At 24.9% G+C, this 27,945-nt stretch overlaps 1 protein-coding gene across 1 annotated transcript; it reads left to right on the top strand.

The window, feature by feature from the left end:
* LOC100201654 (dynactin subunit 2-B) lies at positions 1–27,208 on the top strand. Its single transcript, XM_065809183.1, has 18 exons — positions 1–128; positions 2,810–2,875; positions 3,041–3,137; positions 6,771–6,835; positions 9,781–9,876; positions 12,155–12,220; positions 12,535–12,573; positions 12,682–12,716; positions 15,048–15,114; positions 15,187–15,246; positions 15,617–15,682; positions 16,559–16,597; positions 16,689–16,766; positions 16,843–16,914; positions 23,268–23,330; positions 23,444–23,483; positions 26,366–26,457; positions 26,971–27,208. Exons 1-18 carry the CDS (start codon positions 90–92, stop codon positions 27,067–27,069), a joined length of 1,179 nt encoding a protein of 392 aa, XP_065665255.1. The 5' UTR covers positions 1–89; the 3' UTR covers positions 27,070–27,208.
* The last annotated feature ends 737 nt before the right edge of the window (positions 27,209–27,945 follow it).

Here is a 27,945-nt window from a genome sequence, read left to right on the forward strand (position 1 = left end):
GGTTACTATTTTTTACAAATCCTTCCCAAAACTAAGACTCAATAAACCAAATAATTCTCGCTTACTCATATTCAAAAACATTAAATAAGATGGCTGGTGATGTGAAATATGATTCTCTGCCTTTTATTGTAAGAAGATTAATTTTCACATTAAAATAAGTCACAATACGCTTTGCGATCTGAGAAACTAATAAAGTTATAGTTTTTACAACCCAGTTCAGGCATTAAGTTTTAAAAAACTTTGTAATTTAAAAAAATTTAGTTTAAAATTTGATTATTTTCAAACAAAAGCAAAACTGAAAAATCAATTTAAATTTGTATTACAGTTTAAGTTTGTATTACAGTATTACAAGTAAATTTTATAAAAAAAACTGAAAAAATTTTAAACCTGTGATTTTGATTTGGTGTGAATTTTTTAATGGGTTGGTAATAAAATGAAAAATGAAAATTGCTATTTAATGTACCAATACTTTTTTGTTGTATACATTAAATATTAAGAAGTTTATTCTTTTTAATTGTCTTGTTACACCACCTTTAAAGTTACTTCAAAAAAGTGGTTCCATAAAGTTATCAACTTTAATGTGCACACACCTTTAATTTGTTTAACCTTCTGTAAAAAGAGTAACAGCAATATTAACTTAAACTTAATTAAATTTGATAAATAAAGTTAGATTTTTAGGCTTTGCATATTTATGCTAGAACATCTTAACTGCAACAATTTAAATGTGTAAGTTATGTTTATGGTTATATATATCAATTTAAATTATCATATTTTTGAAATACATTGTCTTATAAATGCTGGAAGTACTATGGATTGTGATTCCAGAGGGCAACAAAAAACTTTTAATTTTTGACGAAAAAACATGTAGTTTTCATGAACTTTACTTTCTTATATCTTTTTTTATAATAAAGCCAGAACCTTTAAGGGATTTTGCGTCAGCTAGTTTAATTCAACTTCTTTCCAACTATATATAGAAAGTACTATGTTTAATATGGCTTCTTTTATATATTATTCATGTCTTAAGACCACTTTTAATAAACAAACTTGTTGCCAACACGTTTTTTCTAAAGTAGTTTTTGAAGGTAAAATTTCCTAAGTACCAAAACACATCAAATTTGTTTGACAATTTTTATATAGATAAAAAGATAAGGAATCTAATGGAATAGGAATCCTTTTTAACATTTGTACAAAATTTCTAAGTAATAAGCGTTTAAAATCTTCAAGGTTAATTTATATTGAAAAAACAGTGTTTTTTGAAAGAGTACATATGACAACTATAGCCTTTTCTCAATTTAAAACAAGTATTTATTTATGTTTTCTTGAATAAACAGTACTTAAGAATTTTGTTTAGAAATTTTGTACATATGTTTTTATTCCTTTGCGTATCGTTTATTTTGATGTTTGCTCTTGATTTTTGATGTTTTTTTATTTTATTTTATGCTAAATTTTCCATACTTAAGGACAAGACGTTTTGTCAAAAAATCATCACTTTTTCCAACATAAAAATGCAATAGCTTTGGATCCAGGTAATGTCTAAAGTTGAAAGACCCCTCATTTTTTAATTCTTTTTAAGCTCTATTCAACTATGTTAATCATATATAAATATATTGACAAATTTTTTTACTTCTTATTCAAACTCCTCTCTTTAAAATTATAAAGCAATTCATCACTGTTTTTCATCAGGGAGCCATGAGGCTATTTATTTAAATCTGACTTGCTGACAACTAAAATTGTTGTAGCTATGCTATTGTAGTTTTTTTCCTTTTATAAATAAAACTTTATACTCATTACTTTTTAATGTAAGTAATTAATTAGTATTTGGTGACCTGCTATATTATTCTATTCAATACAGAGTAGAGCAAATTATATTATGTAAAATTAAATAATAACACCTGGTAATTTAAGAAACATGACTTCAAGTTTCACACCTCAGGTAATCATCAGATGATGACATCTTTCAGATAGTAACATCAGATGATTGCTTTAAGTGTGAAACTTGTCATGTTTCTTTACATACATACATACATACATACATACATATATATACATGTATATACACATACATACATATACATATATATATATATATATATATATATATATATATATATATATATATATATATATATATATATATATACACTCATACACATATATACACACAACCCTCGGAATTCGGTCGGCATTTGGCAATGCCGACCTAAATGTTTGAGGTCAGCAAAAAATTGTCAACTTCATTTGTATGTTTTATGGTAACCCGCCTTTGTATCAAATTTTTTTTGCCAACCTCTAACAGTTTGAGGTCGGCAATTTATTGCCAACCTCATTTTTTCTAATTCTAAGGGTCATACACATATATATACACACATATATACACACATATATATACACACACACATATATATACACACATATATATGCACCCCTATAACAGACCTTGTTAGGAGATAAGTTTAAATGTCTGCTGAGTTAAGTTACATTAAAGTGCTAAATGCATTTTAAAGTAACTCAACATAAAATATTGTAATTAATATTGTTTTCAAACCACGTTAAAAATCTTAAAAACATTTTTTTTTAATTAACTTTCACAACTTTAACTATAACAAAAGTTACAAATAAAATCTAAATTCCTATTTGAAAAAGATTTTTTTTCTTTAGGCATAATAAACTTTTATTTGCTTTATTACTTTTTAGTTTTGGTTATTTTATGTGAGGGGTTATTTTCTTAACTGTTAATTAATTTTTTATAAGCTTTTTTTTTTTTTTTTCAAATAAAAAATTTATTACTTTAAAAATAAAAATTCTTTAGGATTCTAGTGGAAGAGACTATTTTGAGGCTGGATCAGACTTTGATATTGACACAAGCATAGACAATGTAAGTTTTTTTAAGAATATTTGTATTACATTTCCATTTTTTGCTTTTTTATTATTTATATATTTATACTTGAACTTATAGCATATATATATATATATATATATATATATATATATATATATATATTATATATATATATATATATATAAATAAAATTACCTTTAGTTTGAATTAAAAAGTGAATCTGTTGAGCATATCCAGCTGAACCAAAAAAAATCATTTGACATTTTTAAAGATAAGTATCTTGACTCATCAAAAGTAGGTATGTATTATGTTTATGATTATTGTTTATTAGTATGGTTATTTTCAACAATAAAATTTTTATTAATTTGTATATTAAAAATAATATTATAGCAGCTCATGAAATCCAGGTCGGCATTATGCAATGCCAATGCAAAAGCAAATCTTAATTTTACTTCGGCGTACAATTGGAGAATCTCTAAAAGTGTCGGCATGCAAAAAATATTTAAAATATATATATTTGTTCAATATGAGTTTGTAAATTATTTATTGTAGTTATTATTATTATTATTTTTTTTCAAGTTAGATTTTCAAGTTAGTTTTATTAAAAATGTGTATATATTTTCAATTCATTTTTTATCAAATTCATGCTTAACAAGATTAGCAGGAGAATAAGCATATTATTCAAAAAGCATATTAATTAATAAACCTATTAAACTTTTAAAAATTTAGAACAAACTAAGGTTTTTTAATTAAAAATAAAAAACATTATCATTTTACTCAAAGAAAACTTTAAATAAGTCACAACATGCTTCACAAAAAAGTTTTTAAAAAATAGGGGTTTAAATCCTGCTTAAACAAGTGATTAATACTTTACTAATTTTTTGAAATAGTTTTGCCTACTGCTCAATAACTAAATTTGCATTTCTCTACTATTTTCTTTCTATGATAAATCTAAAAAACCAATGAAAATGAAATGAATAAACTTTAAGAATAATTTTGTTTGAAACTAAAAAATCATTAGTTTATAAATTTGCTATATATACTAAATTAGATTTAATTGCCACTTTTTAAAAAATATTGTTTAAAGCTATGCTCTTTTAAAACAATGCTTTTATAACCAATCATTAACTCTTTTATAATAAGATGCAACATGGCAACATTCTTACTGAGTTTTCTACTTTATGACTTGGCAGATTATTTTTCACTTATGTTCTCTCATAGAAACTGTATATCCGATCCATTGTAAAGTTAGCATGTACTATAGTTGCTTCTCCTTAAAGTAGTTACTTTTTTTTCTCCTGATTCCATTCTCTAACTTTATAAATCTTTTTTTTTTCCTTGTATTGAATACTGTTGTCATATTTAGGCTGGTTCTTCTTATGATGTCATTTCTCTTTTAGACAAGACCCAAAAACACATTACAGTCTTTTATGAATTTAAAATGGGTCACTTATCATTTAATATTATTACTTTTTGCTGTTTGATACAGCCCTTTTTAGTCTTTACAAACTAAAAGAATGAAACTATACAAATATTTAATTTTGTTTTGTGTAAACCAATATCCATATTATTTCTTAAAAATGTGTTTTAAATTTTGTATCAGTTGTTTTATATTGTCAAAAAGTCAGTAGTAATAAACTAAAAAATTGCAAGAATCAAAACCTCTGTAATTAAATTGCTGTTAATTATTTTAGCAATTATTTTGATTTGTTTGTTAACTTGATAATAAAACAATTGACAAATTCTTCTTTTGTTGCTGAATATATTTCCATTAAAAAGGTTAGTTAACTAAAGCTTGTTTATACCATATGTAGGGCACTCTCTCCACATTTTTTCTTACTTCTACATCTACCATTTTTCCTGAAGTGGCTACCTCTTAAGATGTTGATACCTAAACCACTCTAATCTGCTCTGACATGCATTGTTCAATACAACGTTTGTCTCTTGTGTTATCTTATCTCTGGATATGATACCACACATCCATGTGACCATCATCTTTTCTTTTGGTAAATACTACACCATATAAATACTTAGGTTTATATAAGTATGTCAGAATATTGTTTATCTGTGTTTAATATATATCCATATTATGTATGCAATAATGTGCCTCTTACCTTAGCACATGGATCTAAACTTGTATGGAAGCTTTAGTTCCTACTTTTGGTTTTAAGTCAGGCCTCATTCTACTCCACGTTTTTCACCTTCTTATGCAGTTGCCATATTAAACTGTAATCATTTTTTCATATTCTATTTAAGAAGTTCTCTCTCAAAAACAAATGTTTTTATTGCAAGAAGTCAATATAAAAAGGTCTTGTCTGATGCTAAGCTCCATTATTCTTAGTTTACTAAATCTAATCTCAGATCTTAGGTTCTAGAGACTTTTGGAAAATCTTCAACAGTGTCATTAACTAAAGTAAGTCTAAGATTCCATCTCTAATTCATAAGTCTGATCTTATTACTTCTCTCTGAATAAGGTAGAGTTTTTTGCAAAGAACTTTTCCTCTAATTTGACTCTTGAATCTAATGACCGTACTGTTAGACATCTGAATCACTCTAACCTCTGATGCTAAAGTCAAATCTTAATTAAACTCTTTTATGTCAGTTTGATTCAGATAACATTTCCGTCATCGTCTTTAAAACTCACATCAATTCACACTAAACTATTAATAAGTTATAATTAAGTGCTTCCAATTTTTAAAAAAATCTAGAAAACACTCTGACCTCTCCAATTATGCTACGATTAGTCTTGTCTATATTTTTAGTTTTTTTACATAAAGATTTTGAGATTATTAAATCATTTCTAACTGCAGTATTAAAGTCATTCTTAAAGGTCTACACTCCTCATTTCCAGCAACTTAAGGAGTACCACAAGATTCTATCTTGTGTGGCTCCTGTATTGTTTCTTATCTATGTGTTATCTTATAGTGTGTTTTATCAATTTTTTCTTATCGACCAATATTCTATGGTTTTGTATTTTATTTACTTTATTTTTCATTCTTTTTATTTTTCAATTCATTTTTTATTCTTTAAATTTTTTTTAAATATTACCAAACAAAAAATCATCTTTTTTTGCTAATCAAAATTATATATTATTCAATAAGTAAACTTTTTGTCAGAAATATCTACTGTTAAAACCTATAAGGTATTTAAAATTATATCATTTTATAATTATAATTGCCTCTTTTTTTGTTTGCCTTTCTTTTTAAATTGTTTTTTTTTTTTTTTATAGTTTTAAATTTTAATTACAAAAATGGACAAATTAATAGAAAAAATTCCAACAGTTAATTTTTCAAAATTACGAAAGTAGATTATTTGAATTAATGAAAATGTTAATCAAATGTTTTTTAAGTAAGCATTTGAAAGTGTTTAAAGCATTTAGTTAAAAAAAATAATTTATTTGAACATTTCAGCAAGTTATAGTAACTATATATTTTTTGTTTATTTCTTTAGTTTTGATTATGAATTTTTATTTAAAATCTAATAAGAAACAAACAAAATGATTAAATAACTTTTATGATTCTAATTGGTTTTGTTTAATTGTTTTTTTATTTTTAAATGTTTTAGGTACTATTTACTTTAAAATCTAAAATAAAAATGTCTATTAAACTTAAATAAAACAACATTAAAAAATAGATTTAAAGCAAGAAAGTACAATATATTTGATTTCATGTGATTGTATTTTATGTTTAAATAAGACATAACTCAGAGATTGCTTTGTTATCTTGGATTGTAATCATGATGTCTTATTGTTTACTTTTTGTTTAAAGTGGTTTTAACAAAATGTAATCAGTGTTAGTTTTAGAATTTGCTAGTATGTAAATGGTGATCTAACCTTCTAATCCTAACTTAAGGAGTTGGAGGTTAAAGGTTGTGTAACTTACTTGGTATGCAAATAAAGGTTGTCAATTTATTATATTTTTTGTTTCTTCAGATTTTTCTGACAGAATTTCAACTTCTGATAAGGCTGGCTATGACTCTAAAACTGTTTATGAAATTGTAAGTTATTTTTTTTAATATCTTTATTTTAAAAGAATAATATGTTTAATAAATTACAGTAAAAAAAATTATGCTGACGTAAAACAGCATTTAAATTAATGACTTGTCAAACAATAGATCATCAGCTATTTTTGGACAACAAAATATTTTGATCTCAAAAATTTAATTCTGGTTTATCAAATTTGACTGGGAAGAATGTCTTTCAGTAATATTTAAATAACTCTATAGATATAAATTGAACTTTAAAAAAATCATTGATATTTGTTTTAACAATATTCTAATGAAGTAGTTAACATTTTAAAAATTGCATACCATTGTTACAAAAGTTTGAATTAAAAATGCATAAAATATGCAAATTATTTACAACTATAATAAATTCAGATAAAATAAATAAAAAAGTTTGGTTTTTCATATACTAACTTTTTCATCGAAATAATTTAAATATTTAGATACAGAAGAAAAACTTGTCTATTTTAATACAACATAAATAAACAAAATTTAAAGCAATTTAAAAAAACTAACCTAAGCAAAATAATTTAGCAAGCATATAAATATTTAGACGTTTGATTCATTTAGATTAATGTTAGTTTTATAGGTTACATTTGTTTTCAGGTATTACTTTAAAACTTAATTTTTAAGTAGCTTAGCTTTTTTTCAAAAAACCAAATTTTTGGTTTTTTGGTTTCAATATGATTAATTTTATTAATTTTCAGACTCATTAAAAGTTCATTAACTTGTGGGCATGTGTGCTTAAAATAAGCTACCCTATATAAAATATTTCTCATATTTAACCATTTAATCCTTAAGTTTGACCTGACTGATTATAAGTTTCAGCGCAACTATTTAATAATATTGTTCAATAAGTAAACTTTTTTGTTGGAATTTTTTACTGTTTAAATCTATAAGGCTTTTATTCAACATTTTATTTTACAAGAAATGAAATTCCTTGTAAACATTAAAAACATGTACAAAGCGTACATTGCTGTACATTACAAGCATATGAATTGTTTAAACCACTCAAGTGTTTATTAATACATTTTAATAACATAAATGCACACCAATCATTTGGTAAAATAAAAAATAAATATTTTTACATAAAATTGCTGGTAAAAAAAATTAACTTTTGGTCTTTCAACAGTTAATTTTATTACCAGCAATAAAAAAAATTAAAAAAACTGTTTTTTTTTTTTTTTTTTTTTTTTTTAAGTTTTTAGTTATTGCTCACTGACTTTTTAAAAATAAAAAATAATTGTTAATTGCAAACTCTTAATATGTATTTAAAAAATAAAATAAATAATTTTTTTTATCTATTCATTTCAAAAAGAAAATAAGCAATAGGGTGTCCGAAAACCACCTTTTTTAAAAATGTCTGCTCCCACTCTCTAATTGTGTTCTATATAATAAATAATAATTTAATTGAAAAAATTTTGAAAAAAAAAGTATATTTAGGGGCAGCTTAAGTCCATTCAAAAGTATATCAAGTTCTTCAAAAGTATATCTTTTTGGATCTCAAAAGAAGTGAAGTTATATAAAAATTTCAAAAATAATTATCATTTTATAAAAAGCATAAATAAAAAAAACATTTTAATACAATTTTTGTGTAAAAAGGCATATTTTAAAAATATAATTTTTTAGGCAGTGAAATTTAAAATAATTTTTTTTATAAAATGATGATTATTTTTGAAATGATCATAGTTTTATAAAATTTCGCCTCTTTTGAGACCCAACATGATATACTTTTAAAGAACTTTTTTTTAATAATATTAGGGACCCGTCTGATGCTCAAGGGACTTGAGCTACCTCTTAAAAAAAAAATTTCAGAATGTTTTTTATAATTCCAGCATTATTTTTTCATATAGTACCCATTTAGTAAAAACTCTTGAGCATAATTAACTGTTTCTATTGAGTTAAGATGTTTGGATAAACAGCATCAGAAAGCTTAATGGCTCTTGAAATGATTTACATATATAATTCGAAGCTTCGTCTGCAAAATCAAAGCTTTTCGTGATGATTCTATTTTTAGTTATAGTTATCCTAAGCCAACCATTGCAATTCAATACTTTGGATGTATACCTTAAAATTAGTGTACTTTCTTTTTTGTTTTTAACATGATTTTATACATTTGTATAATGCAACCTTTAACTATTGAGTACTTTAAGTACTCGATAGTTTTTTTTTAAAGATTTTAAACTTGTGCTTAAAGTTTTTAAATTCAATGTCATGATAATATTGTTTGTTGTTTGTTTTTGTTTTTAATTTATGGCAAATTTTCTAAACTTAATTTTTCAAATAGTTCCAATCTTTGCTTTATTTTGTAAATCAGTCAAATTTCTGAAAAGACTTAAAGAGATTTGAGGAAATCTAGAGTTTAATTGATAATGAAAAAACAAATTAAAGTGATATTTTTCTTTCCCATTATATAACATTCATTTTAGCTTTTTCAATTAAAGTTGATCTTCAGTTAAATGTTTAAAATTAGTAATATACAACCTCTATTCATCAAGGAAAGACTTCGTAGCGCTAACTTGATATGAAATCCACCCAGAGATCTTTTTAGGCTTGCAACTTCCTCAACTGTATCCATCTCATCTTTTAAAAAAAAAACTATAAATCTTGAAGTTGTTTTTGTCACGAAAAGCTTTTTTTAGTGCTTTTTGGTACAGGCAATAGCCTCATATTAGGATTTCATTTATAAGATCAAATTCTGTAAATTAGAATGAAAAATGAAATATTTATTATTAATTTAAATAAAATAAATGTTTGTAATATTTTTGAAAATAAGAGAAACATTTTTGCAGCAATTTATTGTATTGTTATATGAGATTTTACAAATAGAAACATTAAAAGTTTTGCTCGTTAGACCTGAAATCAGGAATCTGTCAAAATTGAGTTTTAGGAACTTCCCATTTAAATGTATCAAATTGTAAACAGATTGTGAATTTTAGATTGCTGAGAAAGCAGCCATTGAGACACCACACCAAAAATATCATCGTTTACAATCCGAAATCCAGTCACTTGTTGAGGAGGTTCAATCTCTGAAGGTAACTTTATATGATATTTTATTGTTTGTTTTTTGTGTTATATTGTTAACGCATAATTTAAACACTATTTGATTTTTACTTCTTTGAACTGGTTACAAAAAAGTTATTTAATACAAGTCATTGGTCTAGCAAACAACTGAATTTTATATTTTTAATGACTTTTTTTCAGTATTTTAGTTTGATTAGCTTTGTTTTGACATTTGCTTAGATTTCCAAAAAAATATTTAATCTGCTTTATTTTTTTTATTTCTATAAAAAGTATTATTGTTATCGACTTTGACTAAATCGATTAAAAGTCAACTAGTTGTAATTAGTTGACTTTGAAAAATGGAATAGTCGATTTAATTGATGATGGACTTCCTACTAATTGACTAAAAATAGATTTAATGGAGTGAAATCCTTATATCCTCTCATTTGATTTAACTTTTTAATCTTCAATTTTTGTTTTTTCATTTAATAACAATAGTATGTACTATTATAACTTTTACCTAGTCTTTTGTTTACACGCTTAAAGTTTTATCTATTTCATAACATGTTAGCATTATTTATATCTAATTAAACTTTCGATTATGTATTTCATTAGTAGTTTTTTCTTTTGTTTACTCGATGCTTGTGATTTTCATACTTGCATACATGGGTTGGGGCCCTGGGGTAAAATTAAGTAGTGAAGCTCTAAAATCTAAATATCATTAATCTATACAATCACATCATAAATATGGTTGTAATGACTTTTTTATATATAGCAAGTATTTAAGGCGGTTCCTAAATCATTGTAGTCTGGGAATAGATTGTTCCATTGTCAGAGTGGTCCTCCTCTCATATTGTTTTGCTACATTATTATTTAAATGAAATGATATTAAAAAGTAGAATACAAATATAAATTATTTCATTATTTTTATTACAATTTATTTCAAAAAATAAGTTATTCCCATACTTTGACTAAATGGACTTTTAGTCAATTTCAAAAATGCATTAATTGATTTTAGTTGACTAGTTGAAAATTTATCAGTCGATTTAGTCGACAGTCGAATTATCTAATAGTCGTAACAACACTAATAAAAAGCTCATCCATAAATGTACTTTCAGTCACAGTAATGAAAATAATTGGTGTAATAATTTGTTGTAATAGTTTATTTTATTCAGATTAAAAAAGGTATCCAAAAAAAATTAACTTACTAACAAGCATTTATAAAAGTTTATAAAACAAACATTTAATTTCATTCACAAAAAAAATGTGGAGTCCTAATAATAATATCCAGAGTCATGGCAAAGCAAAATTGGTAATTCAATTTAATTAGATTATCTAAAAGTTAATTAAACCTTTTTCTAGTTGTTTATTATCTTTCTTTCTTTTTTTTTTTTATTGTTATTTGTTTTTAAATCTTATTTTTATTTATCATTAATGATAAATAAAAATAAGATTTAAAAATACATAACTATATATTTGTAGCTATAAATTTACTATGTAAAGAACAAACTTTCTTATCATTAAACTTTTATCATTAAAATAAAAATAAACAACTTTAAATAATGTAATAATAATAAATTATTACATTATTTTAAACTGTTTTTATTTTTGCTGCTATTTTACTAATAAGATAAGAAACTTTAAAAATGAAAAAGTTAAGTCTTCACATAGTAAATTTTTTTGAAGACATAAAAAAGTAAACTAATAAATTTTTTTATGTCTCCTGAAAGGTGACCAGGAAAATCCTTCAGGTCTTTTCCAGGTAACTGAACTGAAAAAAATCAATAAAAATTATTGGTAACTACTTAAAAAAAATTTTTTAAAGTTTCTTCAAAATATCACAAGGAATAAAATCTTTATAGACCAAAATATAGTTTTATTATTGAATACAATTTTTAAAGTAATAACTGGCTAGTTGCCCTGCCATGCTACTTACTAGGATTTCTTTTCTAAGTTGCAGTTGCCTTTAGTGAAAATGATTTGTCTGGTACCACCAGGCAACCTTGAAAATACACTCCTAATATTTTTTATTAATACATTTATCATCTGTTTTTGTTAAAGATTTTATTATTTGTTTTTGGAAACTATTAACATCTGATAAGCTTCCAAAAAATTAAAAAAGAAAAAGTAATTTTTATTTACTAAATTAATTTGCCTTTTTCAAAGCTGTTTAATTGTTTACAAAAAGATATGTATTTTATGAAGTTTTATTTTCCAGGCTATATGTAAAGTATAATCACCATTGTTTTTAATTAAACTAATGATAAATTAAGCTTTTTATTAATTTATTTTTGTATAATGATTAATTAGGATTCTGAAGATAAAGATGCATCAGCAGTTTCATTATCAAGTGAGGTGTTATGTTTGCAAAAACAGGTGTTTTTTGCTTATCTTAATTATTAAAATTTTTTGTTCAATTTTAGTAATCTAGTTTTTAGCACATAGTTTAATAGTGGTATTTTTCATTGATATTTGTGTCTTTTTCTTTTATTTTTGTTAATATAATGATTTACATTATTATTTTGTATATTTAACTTTATTATATCTTGTTGATCTTTGGTATTAATTTTTAATCTTCCTAATTATATATTATATTATCTTTATGAATTTTATCAATTTAATTTTAAGTTTTATCAATATGATATTCTCTATTGATTTCTAGCCTCATGAATTTCTATGTTGATTTCTAGCTTCATGATTTGCAGTTAGAAAAATACTTTGGACCTCATGTAGGTTATTTTTACAAATTTTTTTTTAATTATTTTAAAATCTTTTGTGTTCACATTTTCAAAATGGAATTTTAAAAAATCTTGCAAATTTTTTACTGTTTTTTTAAGGTATTTGCGTCACATGGAGTTCAACCCTGGACAAGGTAAATATGATTCATTTTATCATATATCAAAGTTAATATTAGTTTTATCAACACAAAATTGACAAAACTAGCTTTAGTAAACAATACAAAACTGATAGCACTAGTAATTATTATAAACTTTCTTTGAAAATAGTTATTTAATGAATAAAATAATTTTGAAGGTAAATAAAACAGGTGTTTGATAGTTATTTGTTATTCTAATTAAATGCTAAAATGGTGGTTTGAACAATTTCATGTATTAGTTATGAATAATGGTTGATATTAATTATATGAATATTTATTGTTATTTGATATAAGTTTGTATTATATTAAAACCATCATATAGGTTCAAAAAGGTTTAATTTGTCCATAGTCATAAGAATCTATAGGAAATATGGACTGTTTCCATTGTTTTTTTGATTTTAACTTGAAATAGCCTGGTGAACCTGCACAAGTTTAAACAAATTACAAGTTTTAAAGTCAAATTCAAGGCAAATGGTGATTTGATATGTTTAGTTGACATGGTTGAATGGAGATTTTTAAACAATAATATTAACTTTATTGCAAATAAATATATATTTGACTGTCAACAAAATCTTATTGTACTATCTCACAAAGTCTTCTTCCAATTTTTGAGGATATCCCTAACAGTTATAAGTCATAATATAACAATTTATAATATTCTGTGAAATAGAGAATCAATTTTTTAAATTTCTAATCCTAGAAATTTAAACAATTGATTCTCTATTTTGCTGGATGATTAGAAAGTTGCAATATTGCATTGAGTAGCTGTCAAAATCTTCATAGCTTTTGTTGTAACAAGTTATAAATTTTTTAATTATTAGTACATATAATAGTTTACTTATTTCCAAGAGTATTATGATCTGCATTAATTGTGTTTATAACAGTTAGTTTACTATTTACACTTTGTAATAATAATGTAGTAATAATAAATGATGTAGGATATTCACTGCTAGTAACGAAAATATACTATGTCATGATCTTGTAATATATTTTGCTCATAAGCGAATAAGTAATATATCTTGCTCATATTTCAAGTAGGAATATGAGCAAAATATAATTCATGATTAGTTTTATTTTATTTTTTTTAATTTTTCTTCCTTATTCAATAGTTTGTTTTTCACATTCTAATAAATATTGTATTCAAAAACTATATGATTAACTTTCATTAAAAATTCAAGATATATCATTAAAGATGTCATTCCGGGTTTCTGACCAAACACAGCACTATGCATCTATTTTAATAGCTTCAGGGTAAGTAGTATTCATTCCCCATTGAACATTGCGTAGTTCAAAAAGCCAATTGTTTTATTGTCTTTCATCTATGCTCAAATTGTCTTTCATCTATGCTTGTTATGCCATCAAAAACAACCAATTTATAAATATTTTTTACATAATAATGCCTTAAGGAAGTTAAGTTTTTACTGTATTCAATGTTAAAAGTTTCATTAACACAGTTTTCATTATTTTAGTTCTATTGTCTCATGTTTTTATACTTCAGTTTACATTTTATCGTTTTATGTAAAAACAAGTTTTACAATATTAAACAGTCAGAATATAAAATATCCCGAACCAAGTAAAATCAAGAGATTTTATTTGGTTTGGGATTTTTTTCAAGTTCAATAACATCAGTAACTTAAGAAACAAACAAATTTTACTAGATTTGATGAATTTAGCAAATTTGCAAACATGACATAATTATATTATATACAAACACAAACACTGCTGTAGATTTAGGTTGGCACTGTACTAATATATTACTGTACTAATACACTGTACTAGCACATTTATTAGGCCAAAAAAAAGCAGGCAGTATCTACATGTTGTTCATGTACTGTCTGCTCAAACTTGATTGAGTTAATGTAAGTACTAAAGCCCTTGCAGATGACTATAAGTATCCCTACTATAGCATATATTTGGCAACTATACTATAGCATACATTTGGCAACTTTTTTGCTTGCTTAAATCCATAGTTTTTTAAACGAGAGGTTCTGAGCTCATAAGTGAGAGGTTCTGAGCTTGATCCCCACTACCTCCCTGGTAGTTCTGTTTTCAACATGTTTCTCCGCACAGCGGCCTTGCTCGTCAAGGTTTATGTTTTAGAGTTATAGAGTTGAGAGAGAGTGGCCTTATCTGCAGGGGGGGAGAGGGAGAAAAATTTGAAAAAATATTTTTTGTCATTATGAACACAAAATATTTAATTAATGGTTAGATACAAGCTTATAAATCCTTACACAATGAATGTAGTTACTAAAGTCCTTGTCTTTTCTCTTATTAGCATGACATCATTTGTTATACTGTTGTTATGACATTAATATTATTATTTTTAAGGCAAATTGTTGATCAACTTCAGTCAATTAAAACAAAAATGCCAGACAATAAAGATCCATCTCATAAGGTATAAATGTTTACAAATGTTGATAGTGCATAATGTTATATTTATAATGAGAAAGTTTTGTTTTTTTAATAGGATGTTGTCTACGAAATTTATTATCGTCCTGAGCATTCTAAGTTTGCATTATTGGCTAAAGTAAAATATATTTTAATTTAAAAAATACTTACTTTTTTCTACTTGCAACATAACTTTTATTTTATTATTTTTGTATAACTAAATTGTTTGTGTAACCTGATTTCTTCATTTTATAATAGGGAGTTTTTTATGTAAACTGAAATACACATGCCTTGAATGTAATTTAGAGATGCTATTTTTATTAGAGCTGTTATTTAAATTTTTTGTTAGAGTTGTTATTTAAATAGTAACTATAATAACTTATATACTAGATTAAAAAAATTAAATACTAAAATCCGATTTAAAATAATTTGTTGTTTCAACATTTCACTAAATATAGAAATTTGGATGCTATTACATAATTATCTTTTTGTAATTTTTTAAAACTCAGATAAGCGAACTAGAAGCTAAGCTAAAAGCTATTGAAACTGCTGTTGGTATAGATAATCCTAAATTGGTATGTACTTTTTGTAAAGGTAAAGTAATTTATTTTAAAGGTATTTTTTTTACACTTATTTGAATCAGTTTTTATGTCTTAATTATGTATGTGTTTTTAACTCAATCGTCCAAGCTGTCCTGATTATATATATATATATATATATATATATATATATATATATATATATATATATATATATATATATATATATATATATATATATATATATATATATATATATATATATATATATATATATATATGTATAGATATATATAGAGATATATATATATAGAGAGATATAGATATATAGATAGATAGATATATATATGTATAGATATATATATATATATATATATATATATATATATATATATATATATATATATATATATATATATATATATATGTATAGATATATATATATATGTATAGATATATAGATAGATATAGATATATAGATATAGATATAGTTCATCAGGAAGATTCATCAGGAAGAATCTTCCTGATGAACCTACTGATGGAGAAACATTGTGTAGAATAAAAAAAAAATTAGATAAGTGTTTTTACTAATTTATATTTGTATATATATATATATATATATATATATATATATATATATATATATATATATATATATATATGTATATATTGAGTTTTTAATTTAAAATACATTAATTTAAATAATTTTACCAAGTATAGGTTCTGTTAAATTAATAGGACACATTGACGATTGACGTATTGTATTGTCCCTGCAAGGATTATATCCTTTCATTAAATGCTTCAATTTTGATAATCATTATCTTTTAATCATTATCTTTTTTAATTTTAATGATAATTGTAATCAAGTTGTAATATATGTAATATAAAATGTTGTTTTTGTTGTTTTCATAGCAAAGAATTATATCTGATTCTTCAGGCAACTCACTAATGGTATGGCATTTGTTTGTTGTCTTTTCTTTTCTTTTTTAATAAAATAATAAGTTTTTTCGTGTAGTATAAGTTTTTGTTTTTTCCATTGCAGGATACAACAGAGCAATTACATGCTAAGCTTTCACTTTTTGATATTACACACATCGAAATTATTAGTGCTCGTCTTCAGGTTAATTTTTTTTATATATATACTTTTTTGTATCTTAAGTAAGAATTTGACTGATATTATTTTTTAATATTTTTAGGGGTTGCTTCATTGCATCAATGAGATTTCACAAAGAAAAGACACAATTGAAAATGTGATCAACCAAACCAAAGTAAGATAAATGAGTGTGTTTGTGTGTGTGTGTGTGTATGTGTTTATATATATATACACACACATGCACGCACGCACACACACACAGATCCCTTGGCGGGAAGCAAGAGTTTTAGCTCTCACCCGCACCCGCACCCATTAAAGCAGTTTACAGGAGCAATATATGGCTCTCGCGAAAGTATAACTTTTTATCACAAAAGTATAATTATCATTGTAACTAAAATGAAAAACGCAAAGTCATTTTTATTAAAAAAAAAAAGTAATTGTACATTAAACTGCAAACTTTTTTTTTTGATAAAACTGCAAACTTTTAAAAAATTAAAAAATTTGAAATTTTGGTTATTAGATGTGTAGGTGCATAATACCTGCATTCTATTATAATAAGAAAATATAAAACATTTTTAAAAAGCAGTAAAAACCTTTATAGCTCTGTTAAATTTTTATATCAAATAAGTATGGTTAATAAATAAATGAGTAGCTAATGTGAAAACCCGAAGACAGCACTTGTCTAAAAAAAATTGACACTTGTTATGTATATATTCTTGTAACATTAACATTATAAACATATGCTTGTAACAAGTATAATACAAAATTTTGTATTTAATAAGCTATTCTTTTAATGAATAAACAGATACCTCAAGCAAAAACCAAAAGTTCTTGTAAGAAGCTGTTTAGAGGAGCAGCTTGCTTGGCTCACCATGTTTGTTTTAGGAGATCTTTTCTCGCTCATTTTTTTTTTTTTTTTTTTAATGTCTCAATAAAAATATTTATACAGTTCTTATTTTTGTTTATTTATGTATATTTATATGTCAACCAAAATAAGAATACACAAATAATTACAAAAACAATAATATAAATAATTTTAATTAACATTAAAAAACAAAAGATTTTTTTCTAAATTCTCCTAGTATAAAAAGTTTTAGTTAATAACCTTCCCAGCAGGCACACAACGTAAGAATAACGTTAAAATAACGTTGATCAACGTCAATCAACGTTATTTTAACGTTATTCCAACGTCATGTGCCCGCTGGGTTGTCAAACCAATGTGACAAAATAAGAATTACTTAATGACGTAATTCATTTTAATATTGAAAAAGTGCCAGAACTTTATTAAATGCATGTAGTTTTAACTTACGTTACACAAATTTAAAATGAAAATGTGCTTTAACTAACCATTGTTATTCAAAACTTTAAATGTTAAAACATAAAATTTTATATTTGATGATGGCAGTATAGGAGTTTTATTTAGAAAAAAACTTTAGCCCCTAACATGCACACAATGTGGGGCATTGTTTGTCAACCTTTTATCTCACCCGCGAGAAATTGTCATGTGTTTTAACCCGCAAGTAATGTTTATGTAAGGAGGGCTTTTCAATGAAAAATTTTTAAGAGAGATAGTAACCCTTTATTGTATTCTTAAAAAAAAAAATTTTAATAAAACTCCTATACTGCCATCATCAAATATTCTTTCGCGTATATTGTTAAAAAACTTGTTTTTAATAATATATGCAAAGTTTTTAAACTAATTTTAAAAAAAAACAAAAAACTTTATCATATTTTTGTTAACTTACGTTACATGAAAATTGCAAAAGTTCTTTCGTTGTTACTTGAAATATATATATATATTTTTTTTTTTTTTTTTTTTTTTTTTTGTTATTCACCTCCTCAAGGCCGAAGGCCACTACAGATGAGGAGGCTACTTATTAGTGGTTATAACCCTCTCTCAACTCTATAGCTCCGAAACACGAACCTTGACGAACAAGGCCGCTGCGCGGAGAAACAAGTTGAGCGCGGTACTACCAGGGACGTGGTGGGGATCGAACTCGGAACCTCTCGCTTATGAAGCGAGCGCTTTACCACTACACCACTACCGCACTATATACATATATTTTATAAAGTATAAAATCTGACCAACATCAATTTGAACATGTTAGCTCCGTTTTCACGCTAGATTAATTCTGATTATGCAAATAAATTCATGGTTAAAATAAAATTTTGCAATGATATTTTTTTTTCAAATGACAAGGGAAAAACAGTAACTTTCGGAAGCATAAAAATGACTTAAATTAATTTTGGTACTAAAGGTATATTTTAAATAAAATTGTATGTGTCTAAATCAATATTCATTTGCTAAAAGTTGACGAAAAAAGAATACAATTTTATTACCTTTTTATTTTCCGCCCTCTATATATATATATATATATATATATATATATATATATATATATATATATATATATATATATATATATATATATATATATATATATATATATATATATATATATAGATATAGATATATATAGGGCAGAAACACACAAGTAATTTTGAATGTATTCTACTAAATGGAGTGCTAAATGTTATTAAAAGACGTAACTATAATAAATTAGTAAAAAATCACATAAATTATTTTAATTTTTCACTTGAGTTTCATATAGTTAGTTATAAAAAAATGAATAGTAATGAAAAAAATGATTAGTGTCTTATCCAAAACCTTAGGCAATGTAGTGGCACTCCTTGTATGTTCTTCTTATTGTCAATGAATGTACTGAAGACCCTGGTAGCACCCCTATGATGTAGGGTGCTACCAGGGACTTCAGTACATTCACCCCTGACATGTCAGACTGCTTATCAAAGATTGGCATACATATACATACACATACATACATACATAAACTTAAAATATGATTATTAAACATAAATTGAAATAACTTGATTTGTCAAAAATATTTTATATTAATTTCTTGAAAAAACATTAAATGGGATCAAAAAGGAAGGAACACAGTTGTTATCCCCAATTTAGCCATATTATCATATATATATATATATATATATATATATATATATATATATATATATATATATATATATATATATATATTAGAGATGTGCCGGGTACCCAGAGTCAGCTATTTTGTCGATGTACCCAGTACCAGGTATCTTGAAAAATATTTTTAAATGACATTTTAACCTCTGAGTGCAGTAACTAATAAAAAATAAAACAAATTTTGTTTTAGTGTTACTTTTAATTGTATAGGAATATTATTAACCAGACAAAAATTAGTGCTTCAACCATTAAATTTCTTGATAGATTCAGAAGTTGATAACTCCTATATACAAAATCTAGACTTGTTTCACTTAAATTACCTTTTCCAATATATTTTTACTATATTATATTGCAAAACGTTGATAGCAGATATTGCAAAAAGGGGGGCACTACCTCATTTTGATAAAAATTCCTCCATTTCTTATAAAAATTGTCCTTTTTTTTAAAAAAGAAAAGGTCCACATAAAAAAAGTAAGAGAGGGGTGTTCTCCCTACGAAACAAGTGTTTCTGAGGGAGAACACCCCTCGCATGTATATATATGCAGCATTAGGTGCACCTACGCATGCATACAGCATGTATAAATATGCAGCATTAGGTGCACACTAATAATGTCATACTAATATGCCCTTTTGGGCAACTTAATTGCAACAAACAAGTCTTTTTTATTAAAAAAAACTTTTTTTTAAAGAATTCTATAAAAAGAAAACTATAAAAATCTAAAATAAAAAAACTTTTTTTTAAGTCACAGTGTTAAAGTTTGTTTTCTGCATTTTCTATTATTAATTTGAACATTAGAAAATTGTACGAACATTTAAACCTGTTTAATAAAATACTTCCTTTATTAATCCTAAACATTTTGTCTCTAAATCCTTAAAAAAAATTTGTAAAAAAAATTTTTTTTTTTTTTTACAAATTTTATTTAAGGATTTAGAGATAAAGTAATGTAACTAAATTTGCCAAAAAGAAAAATTTAACAGGCTTTGTTGAGAAGCGTTAAACAAATCGATTTTTTTCATAAAAGTCATAAACCTTCAGTTAGGCAAAAAAATAAAATTTTTCTATTCAAATTTTTTTATATATAAAAAAATTTATATATATTTTTTCTGGATATTTTACCCAAACACATTTCTGGATTTTTTAAATATGAACTGGATGATCTATGATAACAGTAAAATATTAATTTTATAATTTAGTTTCTAATGAAAGTAGTTTTTCTTGCGTTGTTAAACAAATGAAAATCTGCATTATTTGGCAAGAAGGAATGGTCTCATATACAAAAAATATGAATTAGAACTTTTTTTAATGCATGTATTACCATTTACCAAAATTAAATAGTGCAAAACCTTTTAATTTTCTCATCATTTGTAAATGTTTATTTAACAAGTTGAGTAAAATTGATGTTACATTATTTTGCCCACATTTTGCCAATCCTTCAATAAGAATACACAAGCACATCATTTTGGGCCAAATCAAGTTTCCCAAATATATAATACCATAACTGCCTAATTATGATACAAACTACAGAATACCATAACAGTATTTGCAACAATATTTGGCAAAGGCATGTTTTTTATGAAGTCAAATGATATGACAGTAATATCAGTAGAAATGCTCTCCAGTAGTTTTAAATTTTGCTTTTTAGCTGTAAACTCATGCACTTTTCCAAATGAAGCTGGTGTTTTATCTCCAGTTTTTGTCTTGTTTAAACAAAATCACGGTATGAACATGTATTTCTGCAAGAAGATACAAATGATAGATTGTATTTGGTTGTAAAAATTCTGTAGTTTGTATCATAATTAGTTCTGTATTTCATAATTCAGTTGGATTTTCTAAAATTGTAAGAAAAGATTGCTTTTTTTCTATGCCTATTGTTTCTGGAAGGTATTTTTATTTTTATTGAAGGAATAATGACTTTGACAGTCTTTGAAGGATTGTATATGAGAACAAATATTATATTATTTGATCAGGTACAGTGTGTGGATGATTTTTAGGACTTCCTCGCCTATCCTTAGTGGCTAATCTTGCACTTGTAATATAATTTTAAATACATCTCAGTCGAGGATGAGAAACACTGAATTTATTAAATTTGTTTTATACAGATCTCTTAGCTAAGGCCATCATCTGAGGATTTTATCTGAAACAGATATAGAATAATTTATATAAAGAATGATAAAGTCTTATATGTATTATAAGACACTTCAGGAAAAATAATACTGGCCTTATACTTGTAAAATGCTGAATGCATTAAAAAATCATTATAAATAGGAATTATATATTCCAGATTACGTTTTTCACTTGCATGTCTTCTCTTTATTTATCTTAAATGTAAGCAAAAAAGTAAACATTTTTTTCGTTTTTTGTTGCCATATAGTAAAACATTTCAAGTATTTCTATTTGGATATCTACATATAAATATTTCTATTTGGATATCTGCACATTCAACTTTCAAAACAGTTTAATCTCTTGCACCTAAACAAAGCAGTTGTACACAAGTTAAAAGATAATGGTTTACTTTTTTTATTTTAAATAATGGTTTCAAATACAACTTATTCAACTTAAGTTATTTTATTATTCAACTTATTCAATTTAAGTTATTTAAGCTAATTGGGTATACAACACACAGGAATGGTGAATGCTTAATAATAATTTATTGATGATAGATTTGTCTCTGTTATTTGTTAATAATATTAGAATTTAACATCTTATTTTATACCTGCAATCTTCTCCAACAGTTTTAATGTTGCCTTCATGATTAACATTATCAGCTCCCAATATTTTGGCAATTATAATTAATTTCTCTTTACTGTGATTAATTTTTTTTTTTCATATACCTTTATACTAAAGTTTTTCCATTATAAACACTGTAAAAACATATAGATAAACAGAGAACACTACAAGAAACACAAATGTTGAACAGTAAATGATTATAACACCGTGCAGCATTAAAAATGCAAACTAATGGAAATTTGCTGTTTTTAAACAAAAAACATTGTAGCTATTGCTGCTTTTACAATAGTTTTTTTAACAGTCAATTTGCTTATTTTATTTTTACAATACAACAACAATAATAAAACACAATTCAACAATAAAGACATATTTAACAAAAGTCGTTGAATTGACTGATAAATTTTACATTTATCAGTCACAATTTAAATAAAGGAAAATTTGAAGAAATTGTTTATTAAGTTGCATTCTTTATAAAATAGAAATGAATTGTATTTGGTTATCGTATTGACTATGAATTGAAAATGTATTAGAATTTGTGGTTTCTTTATTCGTGCCTAATAAAAAATATTAGATATGCATAATATATAAGCTACCAACACTATACTTTCAGAAATGAAAGTTTATTATTTAAAATTTGATATTTTAAATAATAAACTCGGGCAAATGAAGTGCTTAGGCATATGAAAAGCCATTTTAAAAAGTCAAAAATGGTCAATTATTCAATATAAACATGATCTTTGCTATAACTTCTTATTTGAAATTATTAGAGGTGTAAAATCAATTGTGTTTTGTTTTTTAGATAGATGAGTTATACACTTTAATAAAAAGTTGGGACAGTGTTGCAACTGTTGTACCTGATTTAGTAAGACAAAAAAATTCATGTTTTTGTAACACTTTTATTTATATATATATATAAAAAATATATATATATACACACATAGTATGTGTGTATATATATATATATTTTTTTTAAAGATAGAGCGATTAAAAGCCTTAAGCATTCTGAATGAGCAAGGTATGTTTATTTACACACTATATAGTAATACTGTTGTTTTGTAAAATAATTTTAGTAACAGTTTTAAAGCGCAATTTAATGTCAAAAAATCAAGAAATTTTTTGTGTTGCGTAAAAAATGATGAACAGTTTCTCAAAAAAATTTCTAAAAAGAAATTTTTTAGAGAAACTGAAGAGAGTTTCCATGATTTTAATACATATCATTTATGAAATGGCCTGTCTGGTCAATTAAAATTTGTGCAATTTCTGTATATTGTAAAAAATGGGCAAAGAATATGTACAGCACTGCCAGCTTTATAAGTTACAGATTATTATTTCGATCGCTAATCAACAGCTAACACAAAGTTCAATGATGCAAAAGGACTCCAACACCTAAATTACTTCTTAGACTTAAAACCTAAAGAGTTCTACAATATTTGTACTTCACCTTATTGCTGGCAAAATGTCATAAACAATCATGGTGCATATATTTTGTTGCTATTGAGTAATGAATAGAAAATTAATAAACTTTTTTGGAAAAAATATGAAGTTTATTTATTATTATTAATTCCTTTTTAAATAAATACAATATCTAGGTATCTATTAGAATTTACAAAAACCTGCAATAGATTTTATTAATCCAGCAATTTTGTGTGCAGAAGCTAACACAAATTCCTAAGATTTCACACTATCATTCTGACTTAATGTGATTTCACACTATAGGTCTGACTTATAACAACGATTGAAGAGGGTGATCATTCGATTTTGCAACTTTTGATAAATCTGAAGCAGGTGCCTTCAAGACATTCTGAGGGTTGAATTGAACACGGGCGCTTGTTACATATGATTGCTGCATGTTTCTTCGTCAAATAAATTTATCCAATATTTCTGCAATTTATTTATGCATTAATATTTTTAAATAAATACATAATTTAAAGATAAATAAAAACTTCTACTTTAGTATACTACATACTAATTACATACTAGTTAATTATTTTTAAACTTGGATATAACTATCAATAATAATAGAATATAATAAAGGATAATAGCCAGCAACACTGAGATCAGAAGATCTTAGTGTTGCTGGCCTTACCCTTTGATTTACAAAGACTCCAGTACATGCTTGGCCTTGACAACACTTGTATATAAGTTCATCTATTTGGCTTAAAATCTTCACCTCTTCACTCAATAACCTTTCTTTTTGTCTTTTATCATTTTCCGTGCTCAAGACTTCTTTTTGATGTTATTTCTGATCAAATTGACCAAGCTCTTTCTCTTTATTTATCAGCCAATATTGTTGTTATTGGTTACTTTAATGCTTATCTTGCTAAATGGCTTGCCTCCAATACCACTGACCCTGCTGGAACTAAAGATCATAGTTTTTGTATTTCTCAATTTCTTCTCATAGCTAACTTTGTGACTCTTTTTTCAGACAATCCTTAATCTACTGGATTTGTGGTCTCTGACCCTTGCTTGTTCTCAGTATCTTCTTATTCTTCTTTAGATTGTTTGGACCGTCTCTATAACTTTTATCTTTTTTTTTTTTAGACTGTCATTGTACTTCTTACTACTATATTAAAGCTGACTTAATTTCGTTATTCGATTTTTTTTGTGTGTCTTTGGGCTAATGTCCTTCATCTCATTAATGATAATTATACCGCCAATCTAATCTCTTGGATTCCGGTATGCATGATAGCTTTTATTTATTATTGTTGTTTTTATAAACCCTATGGTTTTTACCTTTCTGTGCAGCTGCTAATTTTAGTATCAAAGCATCCCTACTTTGGATTTGATAATGTTCTCTTCCCTTAGCCTTAAAAAGGTTCATTGCATTGGTCTTTACCAAAAAATGATGGTAAAGGAAATACTCTGAGAAAGTACTTTACTATCATTGCTATTACTTTTTTTGGATTGGCTGCTTTGATAATAAACATTTTTTTTTTTGAGTGTTCTTATGTTTCCAAATTTTGACTTCACTTGAAATTACTACTGGGCATTTCCATTTTTGTGCGTGAAATTTTATTTTATGTTTTTACAATTAGAAGCTGGAACTTATAGCAATATGCATACTATTATGAGTTTTTTAAAGAACAACTATAACTATAATATTTTTTTCATGTTTTAGGCCTGAATGTTTAAATATTTTTATTTGTTTATTTATTTTTGTATGTTAATGCCACAATAGTTTGAAAAATATGCAATAATTTTCAAAACGCCATACTCTAGCTAGAAATATTTGATGCCTGCTATTTCTCATCGAAAATATATTAAGTATGAGTTGTAAATATAATATTTCATCTGAAATACTCACAAGCAATTTATTTTTATAAAAATAACTATATGAAATCGACAAAATCGCAACTTCCGTGCGTGACCATGCATAAACTGTATTTAAACCATTGCTATGATTCTATGATACATCTTTACTAATATCTAAAATATTATTTAAAAAAAAGTAGCCTCTGAAACTTTTATTTTCCGAGGAATTAAAGTTTATTTATCTTGTAACTAAAATTTGCATTTTTTCTGTTCCGCGCGTGATTTCGCTCCAAACTTAATGTTTTGATAACATTGCTAATGTATATCATTCTTTGTTTACAAAATATTTATATAGATTACAATTAAAAGAGAGTAAATTAGAGATCGCCTGTTATGAAAATAATAGGCAAAACATAAACGAGTTTCCGTGCGTGATTTTTTGGAAATGCCCTACTCTCAGTGTACACACTATAATTATATACATGTGTGTTATTAAAAAATACATAGAACTTTTTAAGTTATTTAGAGGAGTCATTAGTCTTACAAGAGTTTTTTGATTAATTTATTATTGCTCTACTCTTAAGAAAACTGTTATAAATTAGTTTAATAAAGTACGCTAAATTGGTACTTACTTTATTTTTTCAGCTACCTCATTTTTCCAATCTATGGAAAATTTGACAATTAATCAATCTGAAGTCCGAGATCTTCTTCGCACCGAAAAAGATACACTAAATAAAGTAAAATTTTGTTTGTAAAAAAAAATAGTTTTTTTAACACGAAACTTAGAAAACAGCTTAGATTTTATTTGTAATGACATAAGGTTTTTATTTTGTTGAAATTGGAATGATATGACTTAAAATACTCCAGTGTTCCATTAACATTTGGAAGGATATAACTTAAAATACTCCAGTGCCGTTATTATCAATATAATTTGATAATAATCATACGATTATTTAAAATGTGTTTTATTATTATTTATTTTTATTATTATCAAATCATTTTGATAATGAAACATTTTTAGTTTTAACATCTTTTCAAACATTAATTCTAATTTCTCTAATTTTCAAACATTAAACTCTAATTTTCAAACATTAAACTCTAATTTTCAAACATTAAAAGATTATTATATGAAATTTAAAATTTTTTGATAAATTGAATTTATTCGGAGGAAAAAAACTCTAATGCCTATATAATTTCTAAAACTAAAATAGCTGAAGTTTTCAAAAAAAAATTTTTTTTTTTCTAAATAGTTTGAAAAAAGTTTTGCTGAGAACATTGCTTCTATTCAAAAGAATTGCGAAGGACTCGATAAAAGGATAGAAAGTCTCATGAAGAAAATTGCGACATAAAATGTTTTACTCAGAAGATTCAGCAATATTACTTAGCATTTTTACTTTAAAGATTTTAAGACATCAATCAACTTAATCTTTTGTTAAAGTTTATCTTTATTGAGTCAAAATTATTTAAAGAAATTTCATATATAATTTATTGACTAAAGTTTTTACTTCGATATATTTTTTAGTTAACTGAGAATGAGTAAGCTATAAAATATTAGTGTTCATATCCTTGTTACAATAAGTTTTTGTCTATATTCATAAGAATATACATATATATATATATATATATATATATATATATATATATATATATATATATATATATATATATATATATATATATATATATATATATATATATGTGGATTTGTATCTTTTTTTTTTAATTGTATTGTCGTAAATAAAATATTGTTTTGCAAGCTTTTTTTAATTTTATTTTGTAAATTTAAAGTTGTTATTTTTAGTTTTGGTGTCAACGTGCACCTCCTCTCTTTTCCTTCCTCTCCCTTCCTCAATTTTATCCTTTGCCATAAAGCCGGGGGAAAAAGACCATTTAAAATCGATTTGCTAGTTTTTTTTTTTTTTTTTTTTTTATATATATATTAAGAAAATATCTTTTTTTCGTGATTTTTTATATCGAGAAAATATCTTTTTTTCGTGATATAAAAATTTAAAGATTAAAGTAGGAATTTTATAGATCCCTAACAACATACTTAGGAAGATGTAACTACATCTAGTAATTTTTCTCCAAGTTCAAAAAACATCTGGAAGAATTTCCTCCAGATGTTATTACATCTGAAAAAAACCATATTTGTAACGTTACTTATATGTTTTTTTTCGGATGTAGTAACAAAAAAATATTACAAATAAATATTCTATATCTAGAAA

The sequence above is a fragment of the Hydra vulgaris genome, chromosome 11, assembly GCF_038396675.1.
Source record: "Hydra vulgaris chromosome 11, alternate assembly HydraT2T_AEP".
Taxonomy (NCBI): Eukaryota; Metazoa; Cnidaria; class Hydrozoa; order Anthoathecata; family Hydridae; genus Hydra; species Hydra vulgaris.

Excerpts from the sequence above, each read along its gene's own strand:
- LOC100201654 (XM_065809183.1), top strand. The coding sequence starts at position 90 with ATGGCTGGTGATGTGAAATATGATTCTCTGCCTTTTATT. Across the intron at positions 15,683-16,558 it reads GTATAGATAATCCTAAATTG|CAAAGAATTATATCTGATTC; the intron begins GTATGTACTTTT and ends TTGTTTTCATAG. Across the intron at positions 26,458-26,970 it reads AAAAAGATACACTAAATAAA|TTTGAAAAAAGTTTTGCTGA; the intron begins GTAAAATTTTGT and ends TTTTCTAAATAG.